This window comes from Petromyzon marinus, chromosome 4, assembly GCF_048934315.1.
Source record: "Petromyzon marinus isolate PM22_M1 ecotype Great Lakes invasive population chromosome 4, UKy_Petmar_22M1.pri1.0, whole genome shotgun sequence".
Classification (NCBI taxonomy): domain Eukaryota; kingdom Metazoa; phylum Chordata; class Hyperoartia; order Petromyzontiformes; family Petromyzontidae; genus Petromyzon; species Petromyzon marinus.
In genome coordinates this window covers 25737302-25764672 of record NC_133670.1, presented here as the reverse complement: position 1 = coordinate 25764672, position 27371 = coordinate 25737302, and the positions used below count along the sequence as shown (strand labels likewise).

At 50.7% G+C, this 27371-nt stretch overlaps 2 protein-coding genes and 1 long non-coding RNA gene across 6 annotated transcripts in view; 2 read left to right on the top strand and 1 right to left on the bottom strand.

The window, feature by feature from the left end:
• The window catches only part of TMEM163 (transmembrane protein 163), a 36164-nt gene extending 30688 nt beyond the window's left edge, over nt 1-5476 (top strand). For both annotated transcript variants that reach the window (XM_032944491.2, XM_032944498.2), the window contains 3 exons: nt 382-493; nt 1855-1996; nt 4453-5476. In XM_032944491.2, coding sequence (XP_032800382.1) covers nt 382-493; nt 1855-1996; nt 4453-4513 — 315 coding nt within the window. In that variant the 3' untranslated portion in view covers nt 4514-5476. The remainder of the gene's footprint in view (nt 1-381; nt 494-1854; nt 1997-4452) is intronic.
• Nucleotides 5477-6887: 1411 nt separating this feature from the next.
• Nucleotides 6888-10875, top strand: LOC142911858 (uncharacterized). Its single transcript, XR_012933732.1, has 2 exons — nt 6888-9447; nt 10466-10875. It is a non-coding gene; the product is annotated as an uncharacterized LOC142911858 (long non-coding RNA).
• A 323-nt stretch (nt 10876-11198) lies between these two features.
• MGAT5 (alpha-1,6-mannosylglycoprotein 6-beta-N-acetylglucosaminyltransferase) overlaps nt 11199-27371 on the bottom strand; it is a 103092-nt gene continuing 86919 nt past the window's right edge. For all 3 annotated transcript variants that reach the window (XM_076060335.1, XM_032944519.2, XM_032944509.2), the window contains exons 13-17: nt 25327-25473; nt 23614-23730; nt 22255-22329; nt 20982-21139; nt 11199-17786 (exon numbers count right to left, since the gene is read on the bottom strand). In XM_076060335.1, coding sequence (XP_075916450.1) covers nt 17588-17786; nt 20982-21139; nt 22255-22329; nt 23614-23730; nt 25327-25473 — 696 coding nt within the window. In that variant the 3' untranslated portion in view covers nt 11199-17587. The remainder of the gene's footprint in view (nt 17787-20981; nt 21140-22254; nt 22330-23613; nt 23731-25326; nt 25474-27371) is intronic.

Here is a 27371-nt window from a genome sequence, read left to right as displayed (position 1 = left end):
AAATGTTATATTATTATTTTTAATGCAGTTATTGGTGACCAGACTGAGACCATCAGCGGCTGGCTACACTTGAGAACTCGGTTCAATCACGGGCGGCCGCCTCCATTTGAACCCAGCATCTTAGCGGTGCCGGATGAGCGCTCTGACCTCTGTGCCCCCCGCCGCCTCCTAGCTCCACGTGTAGATCTAAACAGATCGTCAGCGAAGCTTTACCCCCCCCCCTCCCACGAGCGTTTCGACTCAGCTCCATCGTGGGCAAGAGCCTCTTTTCCCATAATGCTCTTAAACCTTTGTAACGCCTTCGCAGACGAAAACCAAATGTACTTTATTTACCGTTAGCTCACCCTTGGGTGTGCGTGCGTGTGCGTCTCGCTGTGCAAGGACACTTTCCTGTTCACGGTGTCCATCCTGAGCGGGGTGCTGTGCCTCCTCCTTGCGGCTGGCAAGTTCCTGCTGGGCAAGGTGCTCACGAGCTGCGCCCTCATCACGGACGGTGAGGTCCCCCGCTATGCGCGGACTCCTTGCCGCCCTCTACGGCTCAGGCTTGCCGCGATTTCGTTTCTTCCACGATACGACACAATGATCAGTTCTCGCGATTGACCAAAAATGAACATAGAAACCCAATGTAGCAGGACCGTCCTGGAAAAAAAAAGATTCCTACGCGTCTGTGGGTTTTATAGATACACAAGTAAAACACTGTTGCAAGATGTATTTCCAGCGTGAAAGAGTAGGCCAAATACCCTCTAAGATAGACTATCTGTACGGATGTATGTTTTAGCTTTTTTCGCACCGTACGTAGGCAACCGTCCTAATGGGAGCTGAATCCTTGAGTGGAGACCCTTATGGAGGGCTGCATCTTTATAATCATATGAAGCAATTGTGGGGAGTGGTAACAGAGTGAAAATCGGAGTTTCCGGAGAAAATCCATGCACCAGGAGATAACTGTCAAATGTCCGCATAGATGGCTTCACTCCCTAGGCTCCCCAGTGCTGATGTTTACACGCTACACCAGGTACTCATTGAAGACTGATACACGCAAAAACTAAAGACACACACAGTGTAACAAAACACAGATCCCCCGTATAGCCTTACCAGACTGTCGGGGCAAGTGCACCTATGAAGGCCGGAATGGCACACCAGGGGGTGGGTGGCCAGCACCGCCTTTGTCCCCCTAGTGGCGATGTTTACACCCCACACCAGAGGCTGAGTCGACCTAGGGGAGGCCCATGACCGGTTCAAATAATCGTCACTGGTGCTGGCCGTGAGCAGGAATGGAACCCGCGTCGCTGGGCTCGTAGCGCAGCACGCTCACCGCTACACTACTGCTCTGCCTGTGCTGTCAAGGCAGAGTGTGACCCACACAGACACACACGCACTGCGATACACGCACTGACACACGCACAACGGCGATCACGAGTTGCGCTCCTGCTTGCAGGGGAATGTGCAGTCACATGCGGGGAATTAGTGGTCACGGCCACAATACGCTTGAACTGGTACAGATCCAAGTGGCAGTCAGGATGAAATCTAAATCTTACGCCCCCCTTTCTCGGCATCTCCCCCCCCCCCCACCATCGACCCCCACCATCCTGGGCAGCCCAGAGTCTCCTGGACGCCCTGGGCTGGGGGCCCGGGACACGATGCCACGTGCCCCCCACCCCCATTCTTGGTCATAAGCGACACAAATAAGCCCGTTTCAGGGGTCCCCTTTAGTATCCGGCCCGAGGACAATTCTCCCTCCTCCCAGCCCTGTCACCATGACCCCTCCTGAACTTCCCGTCCCACGGCCCCTACACCCTGACCTCACGCGTGTCTGTGTCACCTGACGCCGCCCTTCTGCTGCGGCTGCTTCGTCAGGGTTCAACTCGCTCGTGGGTGCCGTGATGGGCTTCAGCATCCTGGCCAGCGCCGAGGTGTTCAACCACTACCCCGACATCTGGTACTTGGACGGCTCCACGGGGGTTCTCATGGGACTCGTCATCTTTGGCTACGGCGTCAAGTGAGTGCCCGAGGCCGGCACGCGGCCGGCGGCCCGGTAAACGTCCAACGTTAGGCCAAAGAGAAACAGGAAGAACGGCAGAGAATTGAGCTGAAAAACGCAACGCGGAACACGCGCGGATCGGAGACGCGTGCGGTTAGCGCACCTCCGATGGGCGCGGTTGGCTACGTACGGTGCGAAAGAGCAGAACGCGTCGCTAGGAGTCGCGCTCCTAGGAGACGGAGCGGTGAAATCCGCTCGTGTGCAAGGAGCTCTCGGAACCGTGAGAGGTGGCGAGGGCCTGGGCAGCTTCTCGTCGTCCACCATGAGTTCAACCAATGGCTGATGACGATGATGATGACCTCTCAACCATATGACCCTTGAATATTCCCAAAGTGCACGTGACTTACTGATAAACACGCCCTAAGGGCTGCAGAGGGTGCAGGTGAATCTGAATGCACGTGCACGCAACACAAGGCGCATGATCTCCGTCCTGATCTGAACCCGCGCGCTCTTGCCAAACGCGTGGTACGCGTTTAGCAATCATCGGGCACGCACGGCATGTAATGACTTAATCTCGAAAAGAGAGGCGAGATTTGTGCAGGGTCGCGAGAGAGTGGCGAAACTAACGCAAATCGCCGCCTGCATCGGGAGTCTGCTCTGAGAGGCATTGCAGTGGTTCGGCCAGCAGGTGGCGGTACCAGTCGCTGGGTGGACAACAAATGGGGGTACGACACAATGTGGATGAATAGAAGCAGTCGAAATGCGGCGACATCTCCCTGCAAGCAACGGTGGGCACACTTATCTTACAGAGAGAGGCAGCATAGCCATAGGCGGAGTAAAACAATGACGGCTTAGACGTGAATCGGGCAGGGATCTGACAGCACGGGTGGCTGGGTGGCGACACCAGAGTTGTAACACCGGTGGGCAGCACTGTGGAATCGAGGCTGGTGACCTCGGCTCAACCCCAGTGGCTTTTCGTCCACCTTGGGCGAGTCCACCACCGGGTTTTGTTCACCCGGCGTCTCCAACCGGGCACGCCGAGCCCCAGCGGTGGATCGCTTGAGCTGGACAGCACGCGGGGGGGGGGGGGGGGTGGGGGGGGTCCCCTCCTCTACGGCACAGCGGAGACGAGGGGAGCAAACTGCCCTCAATAGAGACAAACAAAATAACACTGAACACATTCATTGATAACATTGCCTCAAATGGGAATATAACAGGCGACGTTCCGGTCAATGACCCTTCGTCATAGCACACCAAACGAGCCGAGCATGCACAGTGCGAGCAGCGTGGCGAGATGTTAACTTCCTCGCCTGGTACACAGGAGGTCGTGGGTTCAAGTTCTACCCTGACGCCTGCTGCTGTAAATTTTGAATTTGCGTGTCTCTCGCCCCGGGGTCGCGTGGATTTTTATCCGGGTAGTCCGGTTTTCCCCCTCCACATTGAGAAACACGCGTTCAGAGTACTTGCTGCTGCTATAAATATCCACGTGATAAGCCGCTTCCTTGAACAATCATTTGCGATAGCGGGTCGCTTCTGAAAGAGAGCGATATGACTCAGTGCCTTACCTGGTAAAATAAAACGTAGTTCAGAGTTGAGTTGTAAGTTTATAGCATCGTTACCTGGGACGCAAGGAACATTGCATTGTGGTCTATTGTCCTCGGGCCGCCTGATTCCATAGCATTTACCATCTGTTGTATCTGCAGTTTCACAATAACTGTAGCAAAAACAGCCATAGTCATTTACTCTCAACGACTGCTGCTTTTCCGTCTGCCCACGTGCACCATCTGCTTTGGATATGTCGCAATAATCATACACGCGTTTCCTCCGTCAGGGCACCTTCTAGTTAGATGTCGTTTTCGAGAAAGAGCGCGAGAACTGTGGATGTTGTTTTTATAACAAGTCGGTCACCACACTCTGCGAGTCATTTGTTGAATTGTTTTCTAGGGATTAGCTCACAAATACACCCAGCCACTCAGAGGGCTGCCCTCTGTTAAGAAACAAATTCAGGAGAATATCAGGAGCTTAAAGTTAATTACGGAACCTTGTTTTAAGACCATTGGAATGCTGCCGCCTGATAGCTTTCACTGCAAAAGGTGAATGAAATTACCTCTCTCATACGATATATTCCACAAAATTCATGAGGCTTATCACTTGCTGGCCCATTAACATTTTAACCATTTAAAAAAAAGGATAATTCAGCCCAATGCTCGGTAACAAGAAAGCCAAAGATCCCCCAGTACAGCCTTAACAGACTGTTGGGGCAAGTGCTGTTAGCGAGCACTTATTAAGGTTGGAACGACACACGAGGGGGTGGGTGGCCAGCACCACGCCCGGACGCCTTTGTCTCCCGAGCAGCGATGTTTTTACACGTCGCGCCAGGTGCCACCACCACCACCACGCAAAGCGCATTCGGAGTGCCGCACGGCAGCGGCATCCCGCGCACGGAGCAAGCGCCGTGGCTCTGTCGCCCACAGGCTGCTGGTGGACATGGTGCCTCGGGTACGGCGCGCACGGCTCTACGAGAACCTCGGCTGATGGCGGAGGAGGCGCAGTGGAGGCTGCGCTCGGCTCGCACTCTCAGACGACGCTCGTGAATTTGTATCGGCAGCCTACGAGGGGATCCATGGAGGTCACGCCCTCGATTGTGACACAAGCAAACACAACGTATGCTGCTGGTCAAAGTGCATCTGTGGAGAACGCGTGCGGTATTCATCTCGAGTTTCAAATTCCTGCCTTGTCCTTTTCCCCATACACGCAAATTGGCGTTGTACACCTGGAGTTGAATGCCACCTGTGCCATGTGTTGCTCGAGACTGTGCGAGTGATTTGGTGCTTGAGGCTTCTCAGGCAGCAGGCGGTCCTTATTACCCAGTCGAAGGTGACTTGGTGTCAGCTCAAGCGTGGATTCTCACAGCACACGTTATCGATGAATTACTGGCTGATGTGCACTTTTTAACACTTCCAGGTTAAGGTTAAGGTTATTTAAATATTAAGCTCAGAGGTTAAAGATTAAGGAACAAAGCAATGGTCCTGAAGGATGGACATGACTCTTCTTGAAATGTTTCCTCGATTCTTAAGTTTGACGATGGTCGTCGTTTTCAAGGCGACGTTCGACCACACGTGAAGCGCTGTGGTCGCAACGAATCACGCCTCTCTCTTAAAATATCTCTGTCTTTTGTTTTCGAGTTTGTTAAAGACTTACGGTGCAGACCAGCAGGGCCTCAGCCTCTGCTCCGTGGGCCACTGGCGGTCTGCAAAGCCGTGGGAAGTTGTTTGCAGAACCGTTGCAGGCTGGCAGTGGCCTGTATGTTCAGGACGTTTGGGAAGCATTGGCGTAAATTAAAAATCGAAGAATATAATTTGTAGCTGGCTTACGAGACTTCCAGAAGATTCTAAAAAGTACGATTTTATTTTGTGTGTATGTTTGCACATACACTGCACATGGGTAGTATTGTTGTATGCAACTGTAATAAAATAGCAATGCCTCTTCTTTTCCTAAGCAGAATGCTGAGATGCCTGGTAATGTGTGCAAGTTGTAAAGATAAAGGTGGCAGGTTATAGAAAGTATAACTCAGATTGTGAGAGTGAAGCCGAACACAAAGAACAAAACACTCACCTCGCCCGTCGATACCGCTGTGTGGCCTTAAAAGGAAAACAAAAATCTATAATCGGCAACGTTTTGGGAAGTGGGCTTCCTTTATAGCACATGGATGAGAGGTCAGAGAGTGGATAAGAGATGGAGACTGCACTTTGCACCATGGGGCCTTAAAGGAATTAGAAATGAAAAATGTGTTCAATTGGCATATGAATAGTTAATGAACTGAGTAACAAACACTTTAACAATAAAACATGTATGACTATGTAAAGCCACTTGTATCGCATCACACTGAACAGCTCGCAGAGTCCTATCCACGCCAAAGACAACGACCTCCCCATCCCCCCCGTACAGCTTTTGACAGTCTGTAGGGGCAAGTGCTGTTAGCGGGCACCTCTGAGGGCTGACACGGCACACGAGGGCCGCCTTTGTCTCTTGAGTAGCGATGTTTACACACCGCACCGAGTACTCATTTGAGGCCGAGTCGACCTTGAGGAGGCCCAGGATCGATTCAAATAATCGTCACTGGTGTTGGCCATGAGCGGGAATCAAACTTGGATCGACGGGTTCATCGCGCGCTGCGCTACCGGCGACACGACTGCACCCACACCACACACAATCGGATGCACACATGAACTCATTTGTAATCCCACACACAAGGCACTTCATGAGTTTTTGTAGTTAATGTAAGTCCGATGTTATCTCAGTGACACAAAGAGACGAATGGCAACGAGTTAACAGTGGAAAAGGTTCGCTCCATTATCACCCCCAATTAGCTTCACAGTCACACGCCGATATACGAATGGATACAGTGTTGTTTTAGGACGAGGTACGAGGTGACATATGGCAGTACAGGAAAACAATTATTGAGTCTATCTGTAAGGAGCTTTGAGTTTTATCCACTTTTACGGGTGTGGGGTTTTCTCTTCAAACATCCCACGCAATTATTCGTGAAATTGGCCAAACATCTCGGTGCAGGAGACCACCCCCCCCACCGCCCTGAAAAAGAAATGACCGAGACCGGAGCGAGGCCTGAGAACAATGGGATAAGAGCCCCGTGCTTTCTCAAGGCTACACTTGGAGCGAAGGAGTTGAGCTGTGACGAGCCGACCGCGACTTGGGCCCTGGCCGACCGCCCTCGGCAGCATGCGGCCACCCCCACCCCGCGCCGTGCCCGAGGAACGCACGCGAGCGCCGTGGGTCACGCGCGCCGTGGGTCACGCGCGCCGTGGGTCACGCGCGCCGTGGGTCACGCGCGCCGTGGGTCACGCGCGCCGTGGGTCACACGCGCCGTGGTGGGTCACGAGCGCCGTGGGTCACGCGCGCCGTGGGTCACGCGCGCCGTGGGTCACGAGCGCCGTGGGTCACGAGCGCCGTGGGTCACGAGCGCCGTGGGTCACGCGCGCCGTGGTTCACGAGCGCCGTGGGTCACGAGCGCCGTGGGTCACGCGCGCCGTGGGTCACGCGCGCCGTGGGTCACGCGCGCTGCTGGCTGGGCACGCTCGGCCCGAGGAGCGGCCGAGATTCATCTTCTCCCGTGGCGCTTCAACGGACACGCGGAACGCAAACCGACAGGGCCATCTCGCGCACGAGCAGGTGCCGGTGCACTTTTAATGAATCTGTCCGGCAAACGGTGGGGGGGGGGGGGGGTTGCTGACGTTGCCTCTCGTTGAACGAACGTGCCGCTCTTATCGATCGCTCGCAGGTGGCAAAGGTGCAGCCCTGCCACAGCTTGCCTCGTGCGGCTGCCGGTAAGGAGGAGACTTCGAGGAGCCCGGCTAGAGCATGTTGTCCTGCTCTTCCCACGCTCGCGTCTGACGATCGTTACGGAGGCGCCTTTAATTATTTCTCATCTGTTTGCCGGGGACACGAGCGACGGCAAGTGTTTGAAGCCGAGTTTGTTGGAAGTGGAGCATGTGAATCATTGATGGCGATGATGAATAATGAACGCTTCATGTGACGTTCAGTTATAAGATGGAGAGATATTCCAAGAAGATACACTGCAGGGAACAAGTGTTATTTTTTTGTGTGTAGGGGGGGGGGGGGTGCCGTGATTTTAATGATGGAAACATATAACGACAAAAGTGTTCACAATCATTGAAGAGACCATCCGTGGACAATTAAAGACATCCGCCCCTCAAGGTCACCCTCATGGGAGCAGGGTACGTACATACAGGGTGCTTCAAAAACATGTGAACACTTCCGAGAATTTGCAACAACACCACGTGGCATGTGCTGCTGCCTCCGGGCTCTGGAGACCGCCTGGAGAAGTTTCCAGGCCACGTGCGTTGACAATGATGGCGAACAAGTAGAAACTATCTTGATTTGAAGCTTTCGTGACTGCAGGAATCCATACTCTTTGGTTCTTTCGGTAAAGTCACGTAGCTAGAAACTCAATAGATCACGACGTTTCGATCGCAACACAATCAATCGTCATCAGGTGAGACAAACAGCAGGAGAACTGCTGAGGCAGGAGAAAGCTGCTGCAACAAGAGGTGATATCAGCTTGAGGTGGGCTCAACCCAAGAGTCTGTGGGCGGAGCTAGATATGGAATTTGCATGTAAATGTTACAGTGTAGTATCCCTTTTTCCATTAAACACGATAGTCCCATATAAGTGGAATGTTTTTTGAAGCATCCCCTATGTTTTGATTTAAAGCTTTCGTGACTGCAGTGATTCATATTCTTGGTTCTTTCGGTAAAGTCACGTTGAAGGGAAACAATAAAATATATATAAAACAATAAAATTCTCACGACGTTTCGACTGCAACACAAGCAGTCATCATCAGGTGTGAAAACCAACGGCAAGAACATTTGAAAAAAGTGGCGGTTTGTATTTATTTATTTTTAAACGTTAGCACCACGGATAGCGATTTGACAGTTTGTTTAGATGGACGAGTCCATCTATGTTCGGAAAAGAGGAGGGAGGGGGGGAGACGAAAAATTAATGTATGCTGTCTGAAAGCCACCGTAAGCGTGAACAATCAATTAAGACCCGAAATAGTTTATCAAATCCTTCCAATGATTGCTAAGCCAGAATCCATCTTCTCGGTTGAAATTGTCTCTGTGTTTGTATATATTTTATTATTTTATTGTTTCCCTTCAACGTGACTTTGCCGAAAGAACCAAGAATATATATACATCCCTTATGTATTCCTTCTCTCCGTGGAAAACAATAAAATCGCGGTCGGTCTGTGTGCGTCGTCGATTCACGTTCCACGAGGCGTGACGCCACAAACACGACCACCTGGATATGTTGGCCCTTCCGTGGTGGCCACACAACCCCACAACCAATGGCTTATGTTCCAAAATCTTTGCACAAATCAAAAGCCTCCTCTCTACGTTACCCCCCTCTCACTCAACCACCTACCCACATCTTACCCCGCAAAAATACAACGAAGGCAAAACCTGAAACGGCAACACGTTAATTAATATCACGGGGCCTTTTTTGCCAATACCAAAGTATGAAAAATAAGAATAGGTTTTTACTCTATATTGTCAAGAGCACGTGCGTTTGCATGTTCACCACAAGGACGCATGGTTAATGCAGACTTGATTCTTTGCGAAAGGTATCTATTTGGTGTTTGCTCATCTTAACACCTACTGTTATATTGCCAGAAAGTGTAACACCTATTCGTATATGTTTCACACGTCCATTAATCCCGCTGCTGCGGCAGACGTACACATTTGCCCCATCCCATTTTATTTTACGCGGCCACAGCTGCCCCATGGCGGAGACTTTTCACTGTCGGGCCTCAGGGTGATGGCCGCGTCGAGGGAAGTCGGGAAGCAGCCGACAGGAGATTCGCAGTCTTTCAATTCTGCTACAACCGACAGCAAACACCGCCCTCTGTAATCAATGACAGCAGAGAGCAGGTAAGCTTTATTGACTTAAAATTCTTGACAGGCAGTTATGACCAGATTGTGATGATCAATAATAATGATGACCCTGATGATGTTGGTGCTCGCTGTGATGGCATATACACACGATCTACAGCCCATCATGACATCAGCTACAACTGTATTAGTTACCAGCAAATAAAACGATTTTTTTAAACAAAAAATGTCGACAATGTTTTTGAATTAAATAAGTCTCCGAAGTGGAGCAGTTATAGACAAACGTTCACAGACAGAATCAAATTCACGACACACCTTTTGCTCAAAACACTTTCGTGGGTTTTTTTTTAAGTACAGGGTGTTTCAAAAAAATGGACCCAATTTCAAAGCAGTATGTTTCACGATGGCAACATGTTACAATTACACAAAAAGTTACAAACGGTTTAATGAGTTATCAGGTTTTACTAACCATTTTATAAATTCTTGGTTCTTTCGGTAAAATCACGTAGAAGTGAAACAATAACTATCGAGACGATAGTTGAATTCGTCCAAAACGCCTCTCAGTGTCGTCTTCGTGGTCGCCCTGTGCTCTTCCCCTTACATAAACAGCAGCCCGTTTCCTCTAATTGTCGGCACCAACGACGAATGCTCTTTGACATTGGGGGATCAATGCCAAAACGCCGTTGAAACGCACGCTGCACCGCAATTACGGATTCAGTCTTGCTGAACTGCGGGGTCGCCGTCTTGCGAATGACTGAGGCTAGGGGCTGTTTGTGCGCTGGGAGAGGCATCGAGCGGTAATCATTTGGAACTCTATGCTCCGCCCTTTCACGTGGTAAGAGTTTCATTCATGGGTGGTTCGTGGTTGCAGAGATATAGCGATTTCAAATCGGGTCCTTATTTTGAAACACCCTGTAGATTATTTCGTAACGTCCCCAACAAACGCTTGCTGTGGTCTCAATGCAATGGCTCGGCCGCTTGATTTAATTCACACGTCATTCACACCTCTCTTTCATTGACACCTCTTTCATTCAAACCTCTCTTTCTTTCCTCTTAGGGCGCCGCTTCCACGCGACTATTGAGCGGGAGGCCCAAGGAACCGCGAGCAGCGGCAGCCGCAGCAGCAGCCGCAGCAGCGGCAGCAGCAGCGGCAGCAGCAGCGGCAGCAGCAGCCGCAGCAGCAGCGGCAGCAGCAGCGGCAGCAGCAGTGGCAGCAGCAGTGGCAGCAGCAGCAGTGGCAACAGCAGCAGTGGCAGCAGCGGCAGCAGCAGCGGCAGCAGCAGTGGCAGCAGCAGCAGTGGCAGCAGCAGCAGTGGCAGCAGCGGCAGCAGCAGCAGCTTCCCTTTGAAGATGCCCATTAGGCCCCCTTTATAGGACGCTCAGAGCGCATTCAATGGGTTTTCATTTCAACTGTAGGTAATAATGTGTCCAGCAGGGCCTGTACGTCACATCGATGTCAACACTGCTCACTCATAAAAAAAAACATTCGCGCTTCTTTATGTAGTTCCTCCCACAGATTTGCCGAGAATATAAATAAATATTATACATTAATGTGGCGTTCAGATTGAGCTGTAAACAAACATGACCTGGCAACACCTCGTTATGAATTCAGAGGCTCAGAAAAAGAATGTAATTCCGGCAATATTGCCACCCAAACAGTATTGTCGTTCAATTCAATAGCTTTTTTGTAATGTTTGTATTGGTAACCCTCCACCCTTAACATCCGCCCACCAAGGAGTTGTAATGAGTGCAGTATTTTAAAGCCACCAGAAATCAAACCCTATTCAGTGTTTTTTTTCAATCACGATTATTCTCTTTTATTGTTTTTAACAAAAAACAACAATCCACCACTGTCAAAAAAAATCACCCGATAAAGGGACGCGGCCGACAGCAGCTCCACCCCCCCCCCCGCTACGACCGCCCGCGTCACCCATCCCGCAACGCGCACGCGGGGCCACGCACGCGGCCACGCACGCGGCCACGCACGCGGCCACGCACGCGCGTGATGGCTCAGAGGTGGCACGAGAGACCGCAGCGGCGACTTGGTGACATTTCAGCTGATGGGGGGTTTGGGTGCAGAACGTCCAAGTTCGAGTCGACAACGAGCGGCCTCCAAAGCCACGCCGACGACGACTCGTTGATGAACGCGGCTGTCGCCACATCGCGCACGGGTCGTGTCCAGCTCCACGAGCTCCCTGTCAGATGCAATGATGAGCATGAAGACGTTTGGCGGGGGGAGTGTCACGGGTGAAATTTCGTTTCAGGGGCGATTTTGTCTCAAGGTTCCCCTTATCTACCGAGCTGCAATTAATGCGGCAAATAAATTCACGTTTGTTTTCGGGTCACCTTGTAAAGTTGATCATTGCCTTTATGAAAAACAAAAAAATAATGTGCAAATTATATACATCGTATTCAGTGTTAAGGCTTGCGTCCTTTAGTTTATACAGGAAAGCTTCTCAAACTCCGGTCGTTACCAATTAGTGTGTGCATCGATGTGTATAAATTGTAGTTATGGATGTATATGGATTGGTAAATGTGTAAAAGGTGGAATGGAGTTTGAGAAGTCCTGTTCTAGAGGATTTTATTATCCTATTCTACAGATCCGGCCACGGCCCGCGTACCGACACTGATAGTCTAAGACTGGGCATGCGCCTAACGAAGACGCGACACGAGTTGCCTGGCTCATCATTTCACCCCTTCCGTCTTTTTGCTTAATGTCTTGCCACTGTACACTACAAACAACAATAATAATAATAATATGCAGATAAACTGTGACTGCAGCTCACGGTGCAAGTTGGCCGAGGTATGCGTTTGACGATCCCCGCTACGGATCCGATCATCAGCGAGACCGATGGCACCACACGCCGCAGCCGCAGAAAAGCCACGCAAATAAATAAACAACAACCGTTTAAAATCGCGACGCGAAAACGCGCGGGGAGTCTGCGCCGCGATGATGGCACCGCCGCACTACGATGGCGAGGCTCGGTTGTGTGACCGGCGTGAGCATCACGCACACACACACACACCGAGCTACACAGGCAGGCAGGCTTGGTGGGTGGGTGTGTGTGGGTGTGTGTGTGTGTGATAAGGCAATGTCCACGTCACTACGAAACGAGGCACGCAATACGCCTGTAGAAATAGCAAATCAAAACGAATGAATACGACGCTGGCACGGTTATGTTGACGTTAGTTTGTCGAGAGCGTAAACCCCAAGCATTGCAATGCTCGAGAGAGTGAGAGTGGGGGTGAGGAGAGAGAGAGAGACTTTGGGTTTAGTCAACACAGCAGGAAACAAGACGGTAGCGCGGTGGGTGACTGCTGACCGAAACAGCTACCCACAATCCAGTGGCTGGGCAATGAGACAAAAGCACGGAGAATAATTCTCTTCGACTGAGTCAATAAATAATTATCTTCGACCGAGTAGGTATATGAACCTGATGGCGTGACTCCGGGGCCCCCGAATAAACGGAAGTCAAAATCGTAATTAATCAATTTATTTTTGGCGACTCTGTCCCGCTGCGCACATAAACGCCGTGACCCGCCTGGCGCGGACCGTTCTGTTGTCGTGTCGTCCAAGCGCAGCAGCGAGGACGACACGCGCAGAAGAAACACAACTTTGATTAGCGCATCGTGTAGAGCCCGGGGCTTATGGGACAGCGGGGTCCCGTCATAAGGTTAATATATACACACGTATGTATGGATGTAACCAATTCCAGACAGGGGCCGCTCTGGTTAGAGCTCGTAATGAATGGAAAGACTGCGAGAGTTGAAATCCCAGCGAAGATCGACTCGGCTCAGCATCCCCCCCCCTCCAGGGCCGATTAAGAGAATTAACACTCTGTTAGAAGTCGTCAAAACAGCGGTCCTGCAATGGCCAAACAGACCTCCCCCCCATCACCGTCTCCATGCACAGCTCGTTTAACGTTTAAGCGAGTGTCGTAGCTACAGAACGAAGCAGCAGGGCCTTAGGGCCAGAGGGGACCCCAGGCATCGGCTACAAAGAGGGAGGCGGGGGGGGTTTGACAGCCCCCCCCCAATTCACTCCTTGCAGCGGGGCCCGTGTCAAAGTCGCCACGCGACCGGAGTGGTCCCTCTCAGCCGCGGTGGCGAGGGCTGTCGAAGGGCTCTGCACGCACGTCGCTTTCATTGCCCAGAGCCAAGGGTGCCTCGCCGCTTTGGTGAATCTAGTGCAATAAACCTGGAACAAAATAAAGCCTAACCTCATTAATAAATATATAATACACGCCAATATACCATGGTTTTTTACTCAAATTGGACAACCAATAATGGCATATATCGTCATTGTAAAAATAAAATTGAAAACAAATTCAAGTTTGAAACGAGTTAAGTGTGGCTATGAAACCCAAGAAGACTGCCACGCATTTGTAAGTATAGGACAGAGCATACACAATGTAGTTGAAACACGATATTACGATAACAGTATATATAAAAGCCAGAGACGCGTTCCGTGTTTAGATTTTTACAGACTTTCCATAAACCAGAGAAAAAAAATTTTCATGTCTTTTTTTCGGATTGTGCATTTTATGCCAAAATAACGGGTTAAATAAACAATGATGTCCATGTACCATCGGAGTCAGTTTTCCACACTTGGGAATTTTACGCAGTGAAATTTAAACCAGGCTGGAACTTTAGAATGTTAACATTTCCAACGCTATAATTGTTTGGTAAATGTCTACTGCAAGGGCACGCTTGCTTACGGACATTACATTTCACATTCAGAGCACGCAAGCATTTTGAATAGCGGTCTGTCGTAAACGCTTACTTCTTAACGTTCTGAAATGTCGGACAAGATGGCATTGCATGATAAAATACAGCTCCCCCATTACCGTAGTTTCCCTTGGTAAAAAAAAAAAAAAACTCCTATAGCAGGCCGACGAGCTGCCCGTCGTTTTTCTAAAAGTTTAGAATTTTATTCCAGTATTTGTTTTGGTCCCAGCGTCATGTCATGAGACAAAGTATTCGTTCGGATCTCCGTGGTTGCGAACGGTGTACGGCTGGGAGTTAGCCGGACTAGGTGCAGAACCAAATTTAAATTGTATGGAGTATTTTTGCGCAGTCATTTGTGACTGGGCTGAGATAATCAACTCGCTACATTTGAGAACATGGTTTTAATCACAGGCGGCCGAAACCTGGATTCGATCCCACCCGTCATTGCGGTGCCGGTTTGAACCGTGCCGAGCCGTGTCTCTGCGTGTAGGGTTCAACTGAACCGTGCCGAGCTGTCCTACATGATTGTGTCGTTGTTCATTTCTATATGAAACCCCAATGGTCTGCTGGGGTAGCTGCTCTGGGTGAGATGTCGTCTTAACCTAAGTCGCGAATCATCCGTCAATCCCAGACAACGCTGTCCAGAGACAAACTTCTGCTGGCGCCCCCAGAACTAGCGAGATAGGCGGTGCACTTCGGCAAAACCGTTGGTAAAAAAATACACATCAAATAAATTACTCTCGAGGGTATTACCCATTATACAGCGACACGTAAGGAGGGCAGTCAAATCCAGACCCCTGTAGCCACAGGGAACTCTCCCGCCTCTGCTCGTCAGACCAATTAATTCCATTTGCTCGTAAATCCTGAACCTTGCCATGCCGCATGCATGAACATCGAGCGGTTGACAATCTGGATTTGTGCGTGGCTGTTAAAGCCCGGGGGGGGGCTTCCCGCCACGGCCTGAATAACATCACGCAGATGTGTTAATTATAAAGAGGTAATTATAGTACTCCATAGTAGGCATGTTACGATTCATCTTTCCAGCAACTCCGTGAATTGTCTCATTGTTATCTTATGATTTGTATTTTCTGGTGTTTAGTTTTTTTCTCCACTACATTAGCCTAAAATATAAAGGCATTTTGTATAAACAACAGATTTGTACACGCACATGATTGAATGCATGTTTCGTGGGCATCAGGATCGATTTGAATCCACGAAATGACGCATCGCTAAATGCCTACATGGCAGTCAATGTCTTGATATATGCATCACCACCATCACAACTACACGAAGGGCTTCACAACAATGCTGCTGTACTACAGCCTGTCAACACTACTTCATCTATTTCAGGAGGTGCACCCAACCTGCCTTGGGCTTTGCAGTGCTCTGCCAAATTAAGCTCCAAACTATCGGTCAATCGCGACGAAGAAAACACAACATCAAGCCATTAGAAAGAACACACGCCAATACTGGCCCAACACGCAAGAAAAATCCTCACGTGCGCGTCCGACACACTCGCTCACTCGCCGTGTGACAGGCACGACTATGACTCGCATATGCAAGGCCGCTGAGTGGTGGTGTTGATTCAAAGCGGTGGTGGCAGCAAGAATGATGATTCAATTCAGTTTTCAAATTTAGTTTCTCCCGTGATGTTTGTTTCCTACCTCCCCCCCCCCCCTCGCGCACGCGAATGAAAGCCGGGGCCTGGCTCAACCCCCGTTCGAACGCGGCCACAAAGCAGAGAACGAGCAGTGTATGAACTCAGAATTCAGTAGCTTGTGAGTGTGAGAGAGTTAATCTCCGTCGGCCAAACACGCGACACCGATCGTAACCAAACGGGGACACCGGCAAAGCGCGCACGTCACGCAAATTCCAGAGAAACGTAAAAAAAAAATCTATCTCAATTGCATAAATACAAAACGCTTGCTTCAGTTTGAAGAACGCATTCACTATCATTTCCTCTTCCAACGTGTACCGTCACTTACAGCAGCAACTGCTTGCCCAATGGGGACGGAGAAGCGTCTGCGGGAGGCCCTGCAATGTGAATTGGAACGCCCACCGCAAGTTCAGGCCACGCGCAGAGACGGAGCAGCAGCGTCCGCCGCAGCGAGCCCCAGCGGATGACGACGCGCCGATCCAACCGTGCGGAGTGCCGCTCATCTCACAAAGCAGCAGCAGCGGCGGCAGCAGATGTACCGCGTTACACCGTAATAAATACGCCACGCTCACATGATGCGCGTCTGCCTTCATTCATGCATCGTGGGTAACAGAGCAGCGCTACCAAACGCACTCCGTACCTTTGACGTTAAAAACGCACGCCGCAAAATCTGCGCCAACCACCTCGAAAGACAATTCTGTACCACGGACACAGTTTTAAACTCGAACGTACTTCTCGGTTAAGTGCGAGTGCCTGCGTGATTGTACCGGACAAACCAAACAATACATTTCATATATAGATTTCCTGTCTATCGCGAGTTTACACATTTACAAGGACAAAAAGAAATGCCAATCTCTGTCCAGTTTCTTCATAAAAAACAATAATCCATTAACAATGTAAAGAGACTCATACACAAAAGTAAAGATCGGAAAAGATCCCAAAGACGAGGAGATAGGTCAGCGTCTCCTCAGTTCACTGTTTTCATGGAATCATGTAAATATCGTAAGGCTGTGGAACAGCTCTGCCTTCCAGGAATATTAAAATGTACACGGGAGTATGAAGACGCAAGTTCGGTGGATCAGGAAGGGGCAGCAGCAGTAACAGGAGGGGCGGATTGGTGGTGGCAGGACAGGGGAGGAGGAGGACATGGCCAAGCACAACGTAGAAAACACGAACCGCCGTTTAACCGCGGCACGCCGGGACGCCGTGATGCATGCGCTAAAGATGTGCACGGGCAGAGTCCTTTGTTCGTGTAAAGCCGGAGAGGCGCTCCACGTTAAGCCCCCCGCAGCGTGACGGGCAAAGGGCAGCTCCTCCGCTTTCGACCGTGAGCGCGAGGCAGCATTCACTCCGGGTCTTCCACCGGCTTTCACCAGATTCGGTTGTTGATCAGGCTCCCCAAAAATCGGGCTGTTAAATCACCTTCCCCCGAATCCAACTTGTACCAGCGACCCGCCGGTCCGGAGGTCACGTTTGCTCTTCCTCCGTGCGATCGTCATTTGTGATGCTCCACAATCGATGCTCAATGAAAACAAAACGGAACAAGGCAGACGGCCACATTTTGCCTTGTTTTGGGGCGATTTTTTTTCCTCTCAAAACAAAACAAAACACTAATTTCAATCCATTTGGGTAGTTGAGTTAAGGCTTAAGCACAAACGGCTCGGTCACAAAAAATGAAATCGACGCGAAAAAAGAGATGGAGAAATCCTGCGCTTAACCTCCCCCTCAGGATGCGACTCGTCCTGCCGTCCGGCATCGTAGCGTGGGGGTCGGGGGCGGCGGGTCGCGAGTCCTTCACAAGCAGTCCCGGCACAGCGCCACCTGGCCCTTCATGTAATCGCGGCACGGGCAGATTCGCCGGTGCGTGTCGTGGCTGCCGGCGCAGCTGAAGAGGAGGTAGTCGCCCTGCAGGAGGCACTTCTTTCGGCCCGACTCGAGCGCCGGCACAAACACCTCGTTCTGCACCTCCGCGGAGTCGCACTCGACGCCGTGCCTGCAACGGCACGCCGGCAACGCGCTCCGTCAATTGCCGCCAGGCACTTTCTCGACGCGGTGAAGATTTGCCGACGAGCCTCACGACGACGCGAGTGGCAGAAACAGTTGGGAACGCGGATCAGAGGACGACGACTTCCAGACGGACTGTGTTGCAACCCAAGGCCGTGAGACACGAGAAACGGCAGCGGCTTCGGGGAGGCATTCATCCAGCAGTGGATTGATCATGGCTGATGGTGATGATGATGGTGACCTCACCACCAAAGCACCCAGAATATGACTGATCTCATCGAATCTCGAAAGCTAAGCAACTTTGAGCCCGGTTAGTACTTGGATTAGTTATTGTCAATTCCCAGAAACGGCATATTGAGGGCGATTTGGCTGTTAGGCCATTATCATTACTTTGCCGTTTTTATATTCTTGGGTCTTTCGGTAAAGTCACGTAGATAGGTTCAAAGAAAATAATGAAAAATAACAGAAAACAACTTATTATTGAACCTATCTACGTGACTTTACCGAAAAACCCAAATAATATGAATTCCTGCAGTCACGAAAGCTTTCACTCAAGATTTGCTGTTTTTTTCCTGGATTTTTCTGTTGCGCGTAGTCACTTTAAGATGCTCTTTGTTCATGTTTTTGTTTGTTGCGGTTGCACCCGAGTCAAGAGCCGCATGGCTCACAGGGCAAAACCTAATAAATGAAACTCAAAAAACTGCTCATTAGCCTCAGCAATGGGCTATCCACGACCGAATGAAGGCCTCCCCCTAGTCTTGACTACCGGACGTCGCACTGTCTAACAGCGTGCTCCTGCCCAAGCCCCACGTTCTGAGCTGTCAATACAATGTCTCGAACGTGCGCGCCTTCTCTAACCCAGGTGTGCCTCTCGGTCTCTCATTGTCATTCCAAGCACGCACCTCGCCGTGCGCACTCTTAATCTCTAGGACTACTACACACGAGGCAATTTTAATGTATAAAGCGCCTAAATGAGATCGCATCTCAAGACGCTGCATGTACATGATGGAAAACGCACAAGAGGAGACGTTCTATATTCAAGGCAAAGAAGGAAGTTAGGTCAGACGAGTACGCAAGAGATCAGGAGTGAATTCATGAATGAAGAGGAAGGAAGGTCCACAACAACGAACAACTTATAATACTACGCACACCAATTAATACATATATAAGCGCGTGTGAACGTTGCCGCGTCAACCCCGAGCTGCCCGGACAAAATGAAAGGATCCATTTTCATATGGAAAAGCCTCAAGAGAAAATAATAACCGACATTCAATAAAGTCATATTTCTGTAGTAGCCTCATACGCAGAGCTATCGCACGGAAATAAATGATGCTCGGAGATTATGGCACAGTTTGATGTTTCAGTCGTTTAAAGGCTAAGGGGGTCGGGTTCCACCAGAAGGTGGTGGTGGTTGTGCGACGCGAGGGCGATGGGGGTCACCGTTTAATTTACACGCAAGGCGTGCACGCGCAAGGCGTGCACGCGCAAGGCGTGCACGCACAAGGCGTGCACGCGCAAGGCGTGCACCCGAGACCGCTTCTCCAGATGCTGTGCAAAAGTGGGATACATTAATCATGGGGAAACAAGGCGGAACATTAATAATGGACACAATGAACTTTTTAAAAATTAAATAGATAAGGCAGTCGGGCAGAGAGAGGATTAGGGGAAAGGTCTTGAGCCTGGACTTGACCAGGGGCAGGGAGCCGACAGCACAGACGGCAAAGGGGAGGGGGGTTCCAGTCCCTGGGTACAACAGAGGAGCGACCTCCCACTCATTGAGAGAAGCGTTTATGATTAGTATACTAGTTGACTCAGGAAGGCCTCACTCTCGGCAGATTACTGGGGCTGACAGAAGGTCGCCGTTGCTGGAGCAAAGGGGACAAGAGGGGGAGCCGAGTTAAGTTGCGACAGGAGAGGTAGATTTTGATTTAAAGCTTTCGTGACTGCAGTAATTCATATTCTTAGTTTTTTTCGGTAAAGTCACGTTGAAGAGAAAAAACTAAGAATAGGAGAGGTAGACTTAGAAATGTACGTTGAACTTCTTTCGCACAGTACGAAGTCAACCGTGCTAATCAGAGGTGCGGAAGCAAGCGAGTGGGTTCACGGAGGACCTTGAAGATGGCCATGTTTTGCCGCATAAAGCCAGAGTGTTCTCGGCATCACAAGTTCACGCCCCGGAGCTCCAAGTGGCGTCTCCGGCGTGACGCTAGAGAACGAAACGCGCTGCCTCAGAGGCTCCCTTCCAGATGAGATGTTTAATCTTGGCTCCTCTCCCCACTCTTGGGATCTTAACGACCCCGTGGTGCACTCTATAAAAGACCCACGCGGTAATTATTAAGAACGGTGTCCCTGCTCACGCGGGTCAATAGAAGTGCCAGTCTGTCCATGTGCTCCCCCCAACCCCCCGTGCTCTGCCAATTCCTACGAAACGAGCGGACGTCCGGGTGACGGGCTGCGTGGTATATCAAGCGGATCCGTCTCGCATGCGTCAACGCGGCTGAGAGATAGCCGAGCGGCCACTGAGCCCCATTTACGTCGGCCAGAAATCCTCGAATCCCACGGCAGCCTGCAGATTTCAAAAGGCAATTACCAAAGAGAGTTGCTGTTTGACGTAAAACGGGCTTTTTTTTTAAGGCGGCCGGAAACTACTTATGATAGTAGAAGCCACCGCGCGCTGCCAATGGGGGGCACAAGAGTCAAATCGGGAAATGTTTCGTCAGGCGGCTGCGACGGCGACACTCGGTCCCACTCGCAGCCACAAGCGCCTGGGTTTGACTCCCGATTTCGGTGCCTTTCTGTGCGGCGTTTGTGTGCTCTCCCCTTGTTCTGCAGGGGTTTTTCCCTCCGGGTTTTCAAGTTTCCTCACATAGCTAACAAAAATATAAGGGTAAAATGTGACTTGTATTGGCCAAACATCCCAATTATGAAATAATGCGACGCAAATTACTCGATTGAGATTACGTGCAACAACACCGTACCCCACTGAGAAGTCTTGGCAGGACCCTCCTGAAAAGGGTGTCCCCCTTTGAGAGTCAGCGAGGCTTTCCCGGGTAAACGAGCTCAATAACGACGGAAGACAAAACCCAAAAACAAACAACTCTTAAGCCTGCACAGATATATACCTCGCGTCCGGGCCACCTCACGAGTCTGAAGTTTTGTTATTGGTGAATGGACGAAGCCTTACCGGCTAAGGTCCTGCTCCTTGTTGAGGTGAGCAAAGTACGTCGGCTCGCAGATCAGCTGGCTCTCCTGGCACAGGTGCTTGCACGACTGGCCTGGCTGGGCCACCTTCACCTGCAGGGCGCTCAGAGGTGGCCACAGCAGCTTCTGATGGCAGAAGTCCTGCAGGAGAAACGGCGCGGTGCACGCACCAACAATCACCTCGGCTATTTCCAAAATTTCACGGACTCTGTTAAAATTAAACATTTACATTACCATGGTACCAAAATTGTGGCTTTTACTAAACACTTCAATTCTAAACACAAATTCACTCTGATAAAAACGCTTCAATTCGTATTGCAATTTTTTTTAATGGAACAAGTGCAGTGGATGGGAATATAAACCCATCACACAGTTTGGCAATGCACGGTGCAAAATAAGTTGAACATACATACAACTTTGGGATATTCTAGACTCATGAGTAAAAAAAGAATCATCATGATAAAGAACTTCAACCCTTACAACAAAAAGCCACTCAAATGTGCATTGAATGGTGGTCTCAAATAGCAGACAGAGCATGTCTTATGGATCAATGCCTGCACAGTACAACCATTGCAGAATTCCCACAAGTTGTTACCTATTTTATCGATCTTGGAGAGATGATAGGGTGCTAATTATCAGACGTGTCACAATTCATCCTCCTAAGTAATCAAATGAATCGTCACAACTCAGGAAATGCAACTTGAATCAACATTCAATGCTTTTTTCCCCCCCAACACATTTTTGAAAATCTTTTCATTTCCATTACGTCTAAACGTGTTCTCATTTGTACAGTTGCCTTCGCTGGGTACGCCTAAATGCAACGTCAGCAAATCACAGGCGTATAATTTTGCACAAACGGCAACCGATGCATTCTTACGTACCGAGCTTCAGAGCACGTACCGCAAGCGTCAGAAAATATTTTAATCCGCGGATCGATGCGATGTTACAAAGCTACTAATTACAAATAAGTAGCGAGAAGCGCTGGCTGCGACAGTTGGCAGATAACAAGCTTCCAAAAGAGCAAAAAAAATCAATTCATACCGATTCTGGAAATGCTCTAACGTTGCCTGCTGTGAAGTATGGATTTATTTTCTATCCCCTGAGCCGTGGTGGGGGGAGGGAAGGGGGGAGGAGGGGGGGGGGGGGTAGGGGGGTCTCGGCAATGTGAGAAGAGGGCACGGAGGGACCGCCCGCAGCTCCGATCCCTGCGGCCCACGTGGGGCGCCCCTTTGGGGCGCAACGTGGGGGTCCCTTACCTGCTTCTCGATGAACGCATTCACCCGCTGCAGCATGCCTTCGCACGTGAACTCGTACGGCATGTACGGCTCCGTCTTGGGGGGGGGGGGGACACACAAAACAAAGCGACGCTGAAGCGAGCCGTGCCCGGGAATCCAACCAGGACCGCTGGGTGTGTGGCGTAGCTCCCCCAACACACACGCAGACACACACCACCACCAGCCGCTGCCCCAAAACACAGACAGACACACGCAGACACACACCACCACCAGCCGCTGCCCCAACACACAGACAGACACACGCAGACACACACCACCACCAGCCGCTGCCCCAACACACAGACAGACACACGCAGACACACACCACCACCAGCCGCTGCCCCAACACACAGACAGACACACACAGACACACACCACCACCAGCCGCTGCCCCAACACACAGACAGACACACACAGACACACACCACCACCAGCCGCTGCCCCAACACACAGACAGACACACACAGACACACACCACCACCAGCCGCTGCCCCAACACACAGACACACACACACAGACACACACCACCACCAGCTGCTGCCCCAACACACAGACACACACACACAGACACACACCACCACCAGCCGCTGCCCCAACACACAGACACACACCACCAGCCGCTGCCCCAACACACAGACAGACACAGACACACACCACTACCCAAGGGCAAATGCACAAAGATCCCCCCGTATAGCCTTAACAGACTGTTTGGGGCAAGTGCTGTGGGCGAGCACAAAGACACGCACATCCACGCTCGTGGGAAAGGTGACGGGTCTACCGTTAAGCCGTGCAGACTGCTGGAACAACAACAACAACAAGAGGAACAAATATTTCAACACGTTATTATCACATCTGCATGGAATTGCATTTTAAGGCGCTTGACAAAAATGAACACCGAAGAGAGACGTTAGGGTAGAGAAGGCGGCGCCTTCTCTACCCTAACCGGCGCGCAGTACCAACAACAACAACAACGACCATGGCAACAACAACAACAACAGTAGCGACAACAATAAGCCACGGGTGTAGCCGGGGCAGCCAGGGCAACACCAATTAGTCCCAGGGCATCCTCGGGTGGTGGTGCTGGTTGGCGTTTAGATTGGTGGTGCTGGTGGTGCTATTGATTGGTGATATTTGGTGTTGTTGTTGGCGAGTGATGACCTACAGTGTTGCTGAACACGGTGATGGCACTTTGCTGTGTTAACGGTTTGTGCTGGTAGCAGCGGCGGTACTGGTTGGTGTTTTTTTTCTGGTGGTTGGTATTTGTTGGTGGTCGCCGTGGTTGGTTGGTGGTTGTGGTGTTGTCGGTGTTGGTTAGAGTCGATGCCAGCGTGCGTTGCTCACCTTCTGTGCCACGATCTGACGCACTGCCGCCTCCACCTCCTGCGGGTCGTCGATGTCGATCGTCCACACGTGAGGCTTGCCGATGTACACCTCCGCGTACGGGTGTTGCGACGTCAACTGGCGGGCAAGCGGCAAACGGGGAGAGGGGGGAGAGACGTTGGAGTGGGAACGCACGGCACAGCGAGACGGCACGGCACGAGGGTGAGCCACGGGCAAGTCGTAAACGCATCGCGATGATGTGCGCTTGGCATCCGTGCAGTGCGCAACGCTCCGTTATTCTTGCGCGTCACTCAATTCTAATTGGCTCGTCGAGCCCGTTTCAATCAGCGCGAGTTTGAGTTTTCCTCCACTTTTAAACGTTTAATGTTTTATCATTTTGGGATACGAGTCTCTTTCGGACTCCCCACATTCAACTACATCAATTTCATTAAAATGGCCATTATCCTGCATCTGGTCGCCAGCAAGAGAGAACGCTTTTTGTGGGTACGGTGTCTGTAGCTCGGCCCGCAGGGTTCATGAGAGTCCACGAAGAACGACACAAATATTGGTTTCTGCACCTCGTCGGATCTGGGAAGCTAAGCAGGCTTGAGGCAGCGAGTGCCTGGACGGGAGATGCGTTGCAGGCACCAGACTGCCACGTGTCGGGAGATGGCAGAACAGTGATAGGTGCAGTACACCCTTACATCTGGTGTACTCAGTGGACTAAGTCTGCATCCGTTTGTGCAGAGTTGAAGTGTTCTCCCCTCGTATGAGCGGGTTTTCTCTCTACCCTCCATTTACCTCTTACAAGTCAAGCACTTATAAGTGGTATTGACAAAACATCCCAATCCAGAACCCTCCTTAAAAAGTCTGCGGACTCAGTGAAGCTTTCCTGGGCAAATAATTGGCATAAATACAATTGCTAAAAATAACTGGCCTTATTAGTAAGCTACCCTTATGTGAACTAAGCGGTCAGTAATTTTCAAATGTTGCATAATTAAAACCCCACCCTTAATTACTTCGGGAAAAGTGAAAGCGACTAAGACTCAGCGAGTCGACTCGGTTACACGAGCGACTGAATTACAGGTTCGCAACATGAGAGCGCCACGTGACGGAACCAAACAAAAGCGCCAAGTGCGTCGAGGCCAGGCCGGGGCAGGTCCCTGCTTTGCCCGAGCGGTTACGCTGCCTCCGTATCGTCTCACAGAGGTGGGCAGGGGGGGAGGGCGAGGGTAATCAAGTCTAACCGGCATCGCGGCGTGGGCCAAGGATGTCACCTCCGAGAAGAACAATATCTCACAATCCCGAAAGGGGGAACACAGTTTTGAGTGGTGTATAATTGCTATTATTTATAATATATGTATGACGTTGTCCTTGTTGTCCTTCCCCCCGCAGCCTCCGATTGGCACAAGCAGGCTACGTACAGTGCGAAAGAAGGATGAAGGACAAACCATTACGCAATTATTGCCCAGGACAGCAGCTGCTGCTGCAAGAGAACGATGGTGGGAAAACCGGCACATGTGGCGACCGTTAGACCAGGGCGATGAGCGTGCGCAGGGACACGCCGTCCCCACGGGCTCGAGGCCACGTGACGCGAACGATCTGGGCGTCGGCGCACGGAGGGGCCTCGTTGGCAATGGCGAGCGCCGAGGGACGGCCGCTTGCTCGCTCGAGCCGACAGCTCCGTGGGCAGCGAGGGGGCGCGCCGCGATGGGGTGTCGCTCGCTCGTGTACCTCTCTCAGGGTGGGCTTCCCCTTGAAGAAGTCGGTATTTTTGCTGCTCTTGGGGGGACGGAAGCGAGGGTTGAGGAAGACGCAGCCGTTGGCGATGGCCTCAAGCGGCGCGGGGCCCTCGTACGGGAAGCCCAGCCCCACAAACAGCTGTGGAGTGGGGGGGAACAGCAATGAGAGAAATGCTCAGCTTTTATTTTTTTTACCAAAACCAAACGCGCAGCCTTGTGCTGTTTTTGCCAAGGAACGAATCTCCGAGTGTTTGACCAACTGAAATCTCGCGGTTATTACGAACACGTGACGGTGCGTCATTGCCTCGTGAGCGTTGTTAGGGATTTGACTTTGTCAGTTGGTGATTGTGTGGGAAATGTTACGGCAGAGCTGCCGCGATTTTACCAAGGAGCAGGCCTTGTCCAAAATTGATCTTTCACAATTATGCATTCGTATCGATCGCATGCGCCGTGCAGAAATTGTAATAGGTCGGGGTGATTTGGGTTGATCATTGAAAACAAAACACTCGCGTGCAACTCATTGCAGAGTGCAACCGCTGCTGCACGGTTACACATTTCACGCTCGCCACGCTCCCGTGACACCGAGAAGATTTGGCACGTGGGTGCCCGCAGCGACTCCTAAGCCCAGTGTGGTGCGTCTGGGTCGAGCCGCTCATTGAGCATTTCAAGCTTTCGCCACCCACAACCGGAGGCATCTTCACTCCTGATGATGCCCTACGGTAGTGCGTGGCGAAAGCTCGCGTAGCATGGCTCAACACCACGTGGCTTAACCTGGAAGAGATGACATCATAAGGCATCATATCTCGGACTCCTGATGATATTTGTTGGACGATTCCAAGTAGACCCTAGAAAGCGACCACCAACTGTAATTATATACACCTGGAGAGTAACCTTTCTAATTTACCATATGGAGACCATACCGCGAAGGAAGTTCGTGCTTTTCTAACTCGCAGATTTAATTCCCGTTTCCTCGGCCCCTCCGGGCGCATCGATGTGGCTGCTAAAATTGAGCTCGTGATTCGCCCCCAGTTGGTTTCCATTTCACCACTCGTGACGAAAGAATCCACGGCCACCCCTCGTGGCTGTGCGACAGATGCAGCGGGCTTCTCCAATGCCAGCCGCACGATCACTACCGCACGATATCAGGAAACGTTTAAACGTGTTCAAGATTAAGAAAATCGCTCTCCGCCAGCCCGACCACACGCCACTGCCCAGTAAAACGTGTAACGTTGGGCCGACGTCGCACGTTCACTGGACTACTGCTTCCTAAAGGAATGCTCATAGATTACAGAAATATGCGACGTTTAGTTGCACCTCCGATTATCAGTTAGCTACGTACGGTTTAAAGAAGTTCAACATATTCTAGATTTGAAGCTTTCGTGACTGCAAGGATCCATACTCTTTGGTTCTATTTGGTAAAGTCACGTAGGTAAAAAAAATAAAACAACAAAAATCACGACGTTTCGGCCACAACACAAGCGGCCTTCATCAGGTGAAGGGACCAGACTGTCTCGAAGACTGCGCAGTCTGTGTGTGTTGTGGCCGAAACGTCGTGATTTTTTTTGTTTTATTTTTTACCTACGTGACTTTACCGAATAGAACCAAAGAGTAAAGTTGAACATACATATGAAGCTTAACATCTATTTAGAACCAGTTAAGAAGCCACTGCACATGGAAGAGGAGGCCAAAATACCCCATGAGGGCTTCTCTGGAGCTCCCTATTGTGGAGGCCCGTCCACCAGCTGTGGCATGAAGAAGCAATTGCAGGGCTGCTCCTTTATATTTTCAAGAGCCCACAGAGACCGGGGAACATGATGTGCAGATAAGTAAAAAAAATAAATTGGACAGAAAAACACTAACACATTCTTGGGTGTACACCGAACAACGCCGGAAAAAAACAATCGGACAATTGTTTCAGCTAAATTTAAGAATGAATATGAAACCATGGAAGATGTAAGACGATTCGACGTTAATTATAAAGTAACATCGCTTAAAATGAAACACGACACTGCGAGCCCCGGCAAGGCGGTGCTGAAC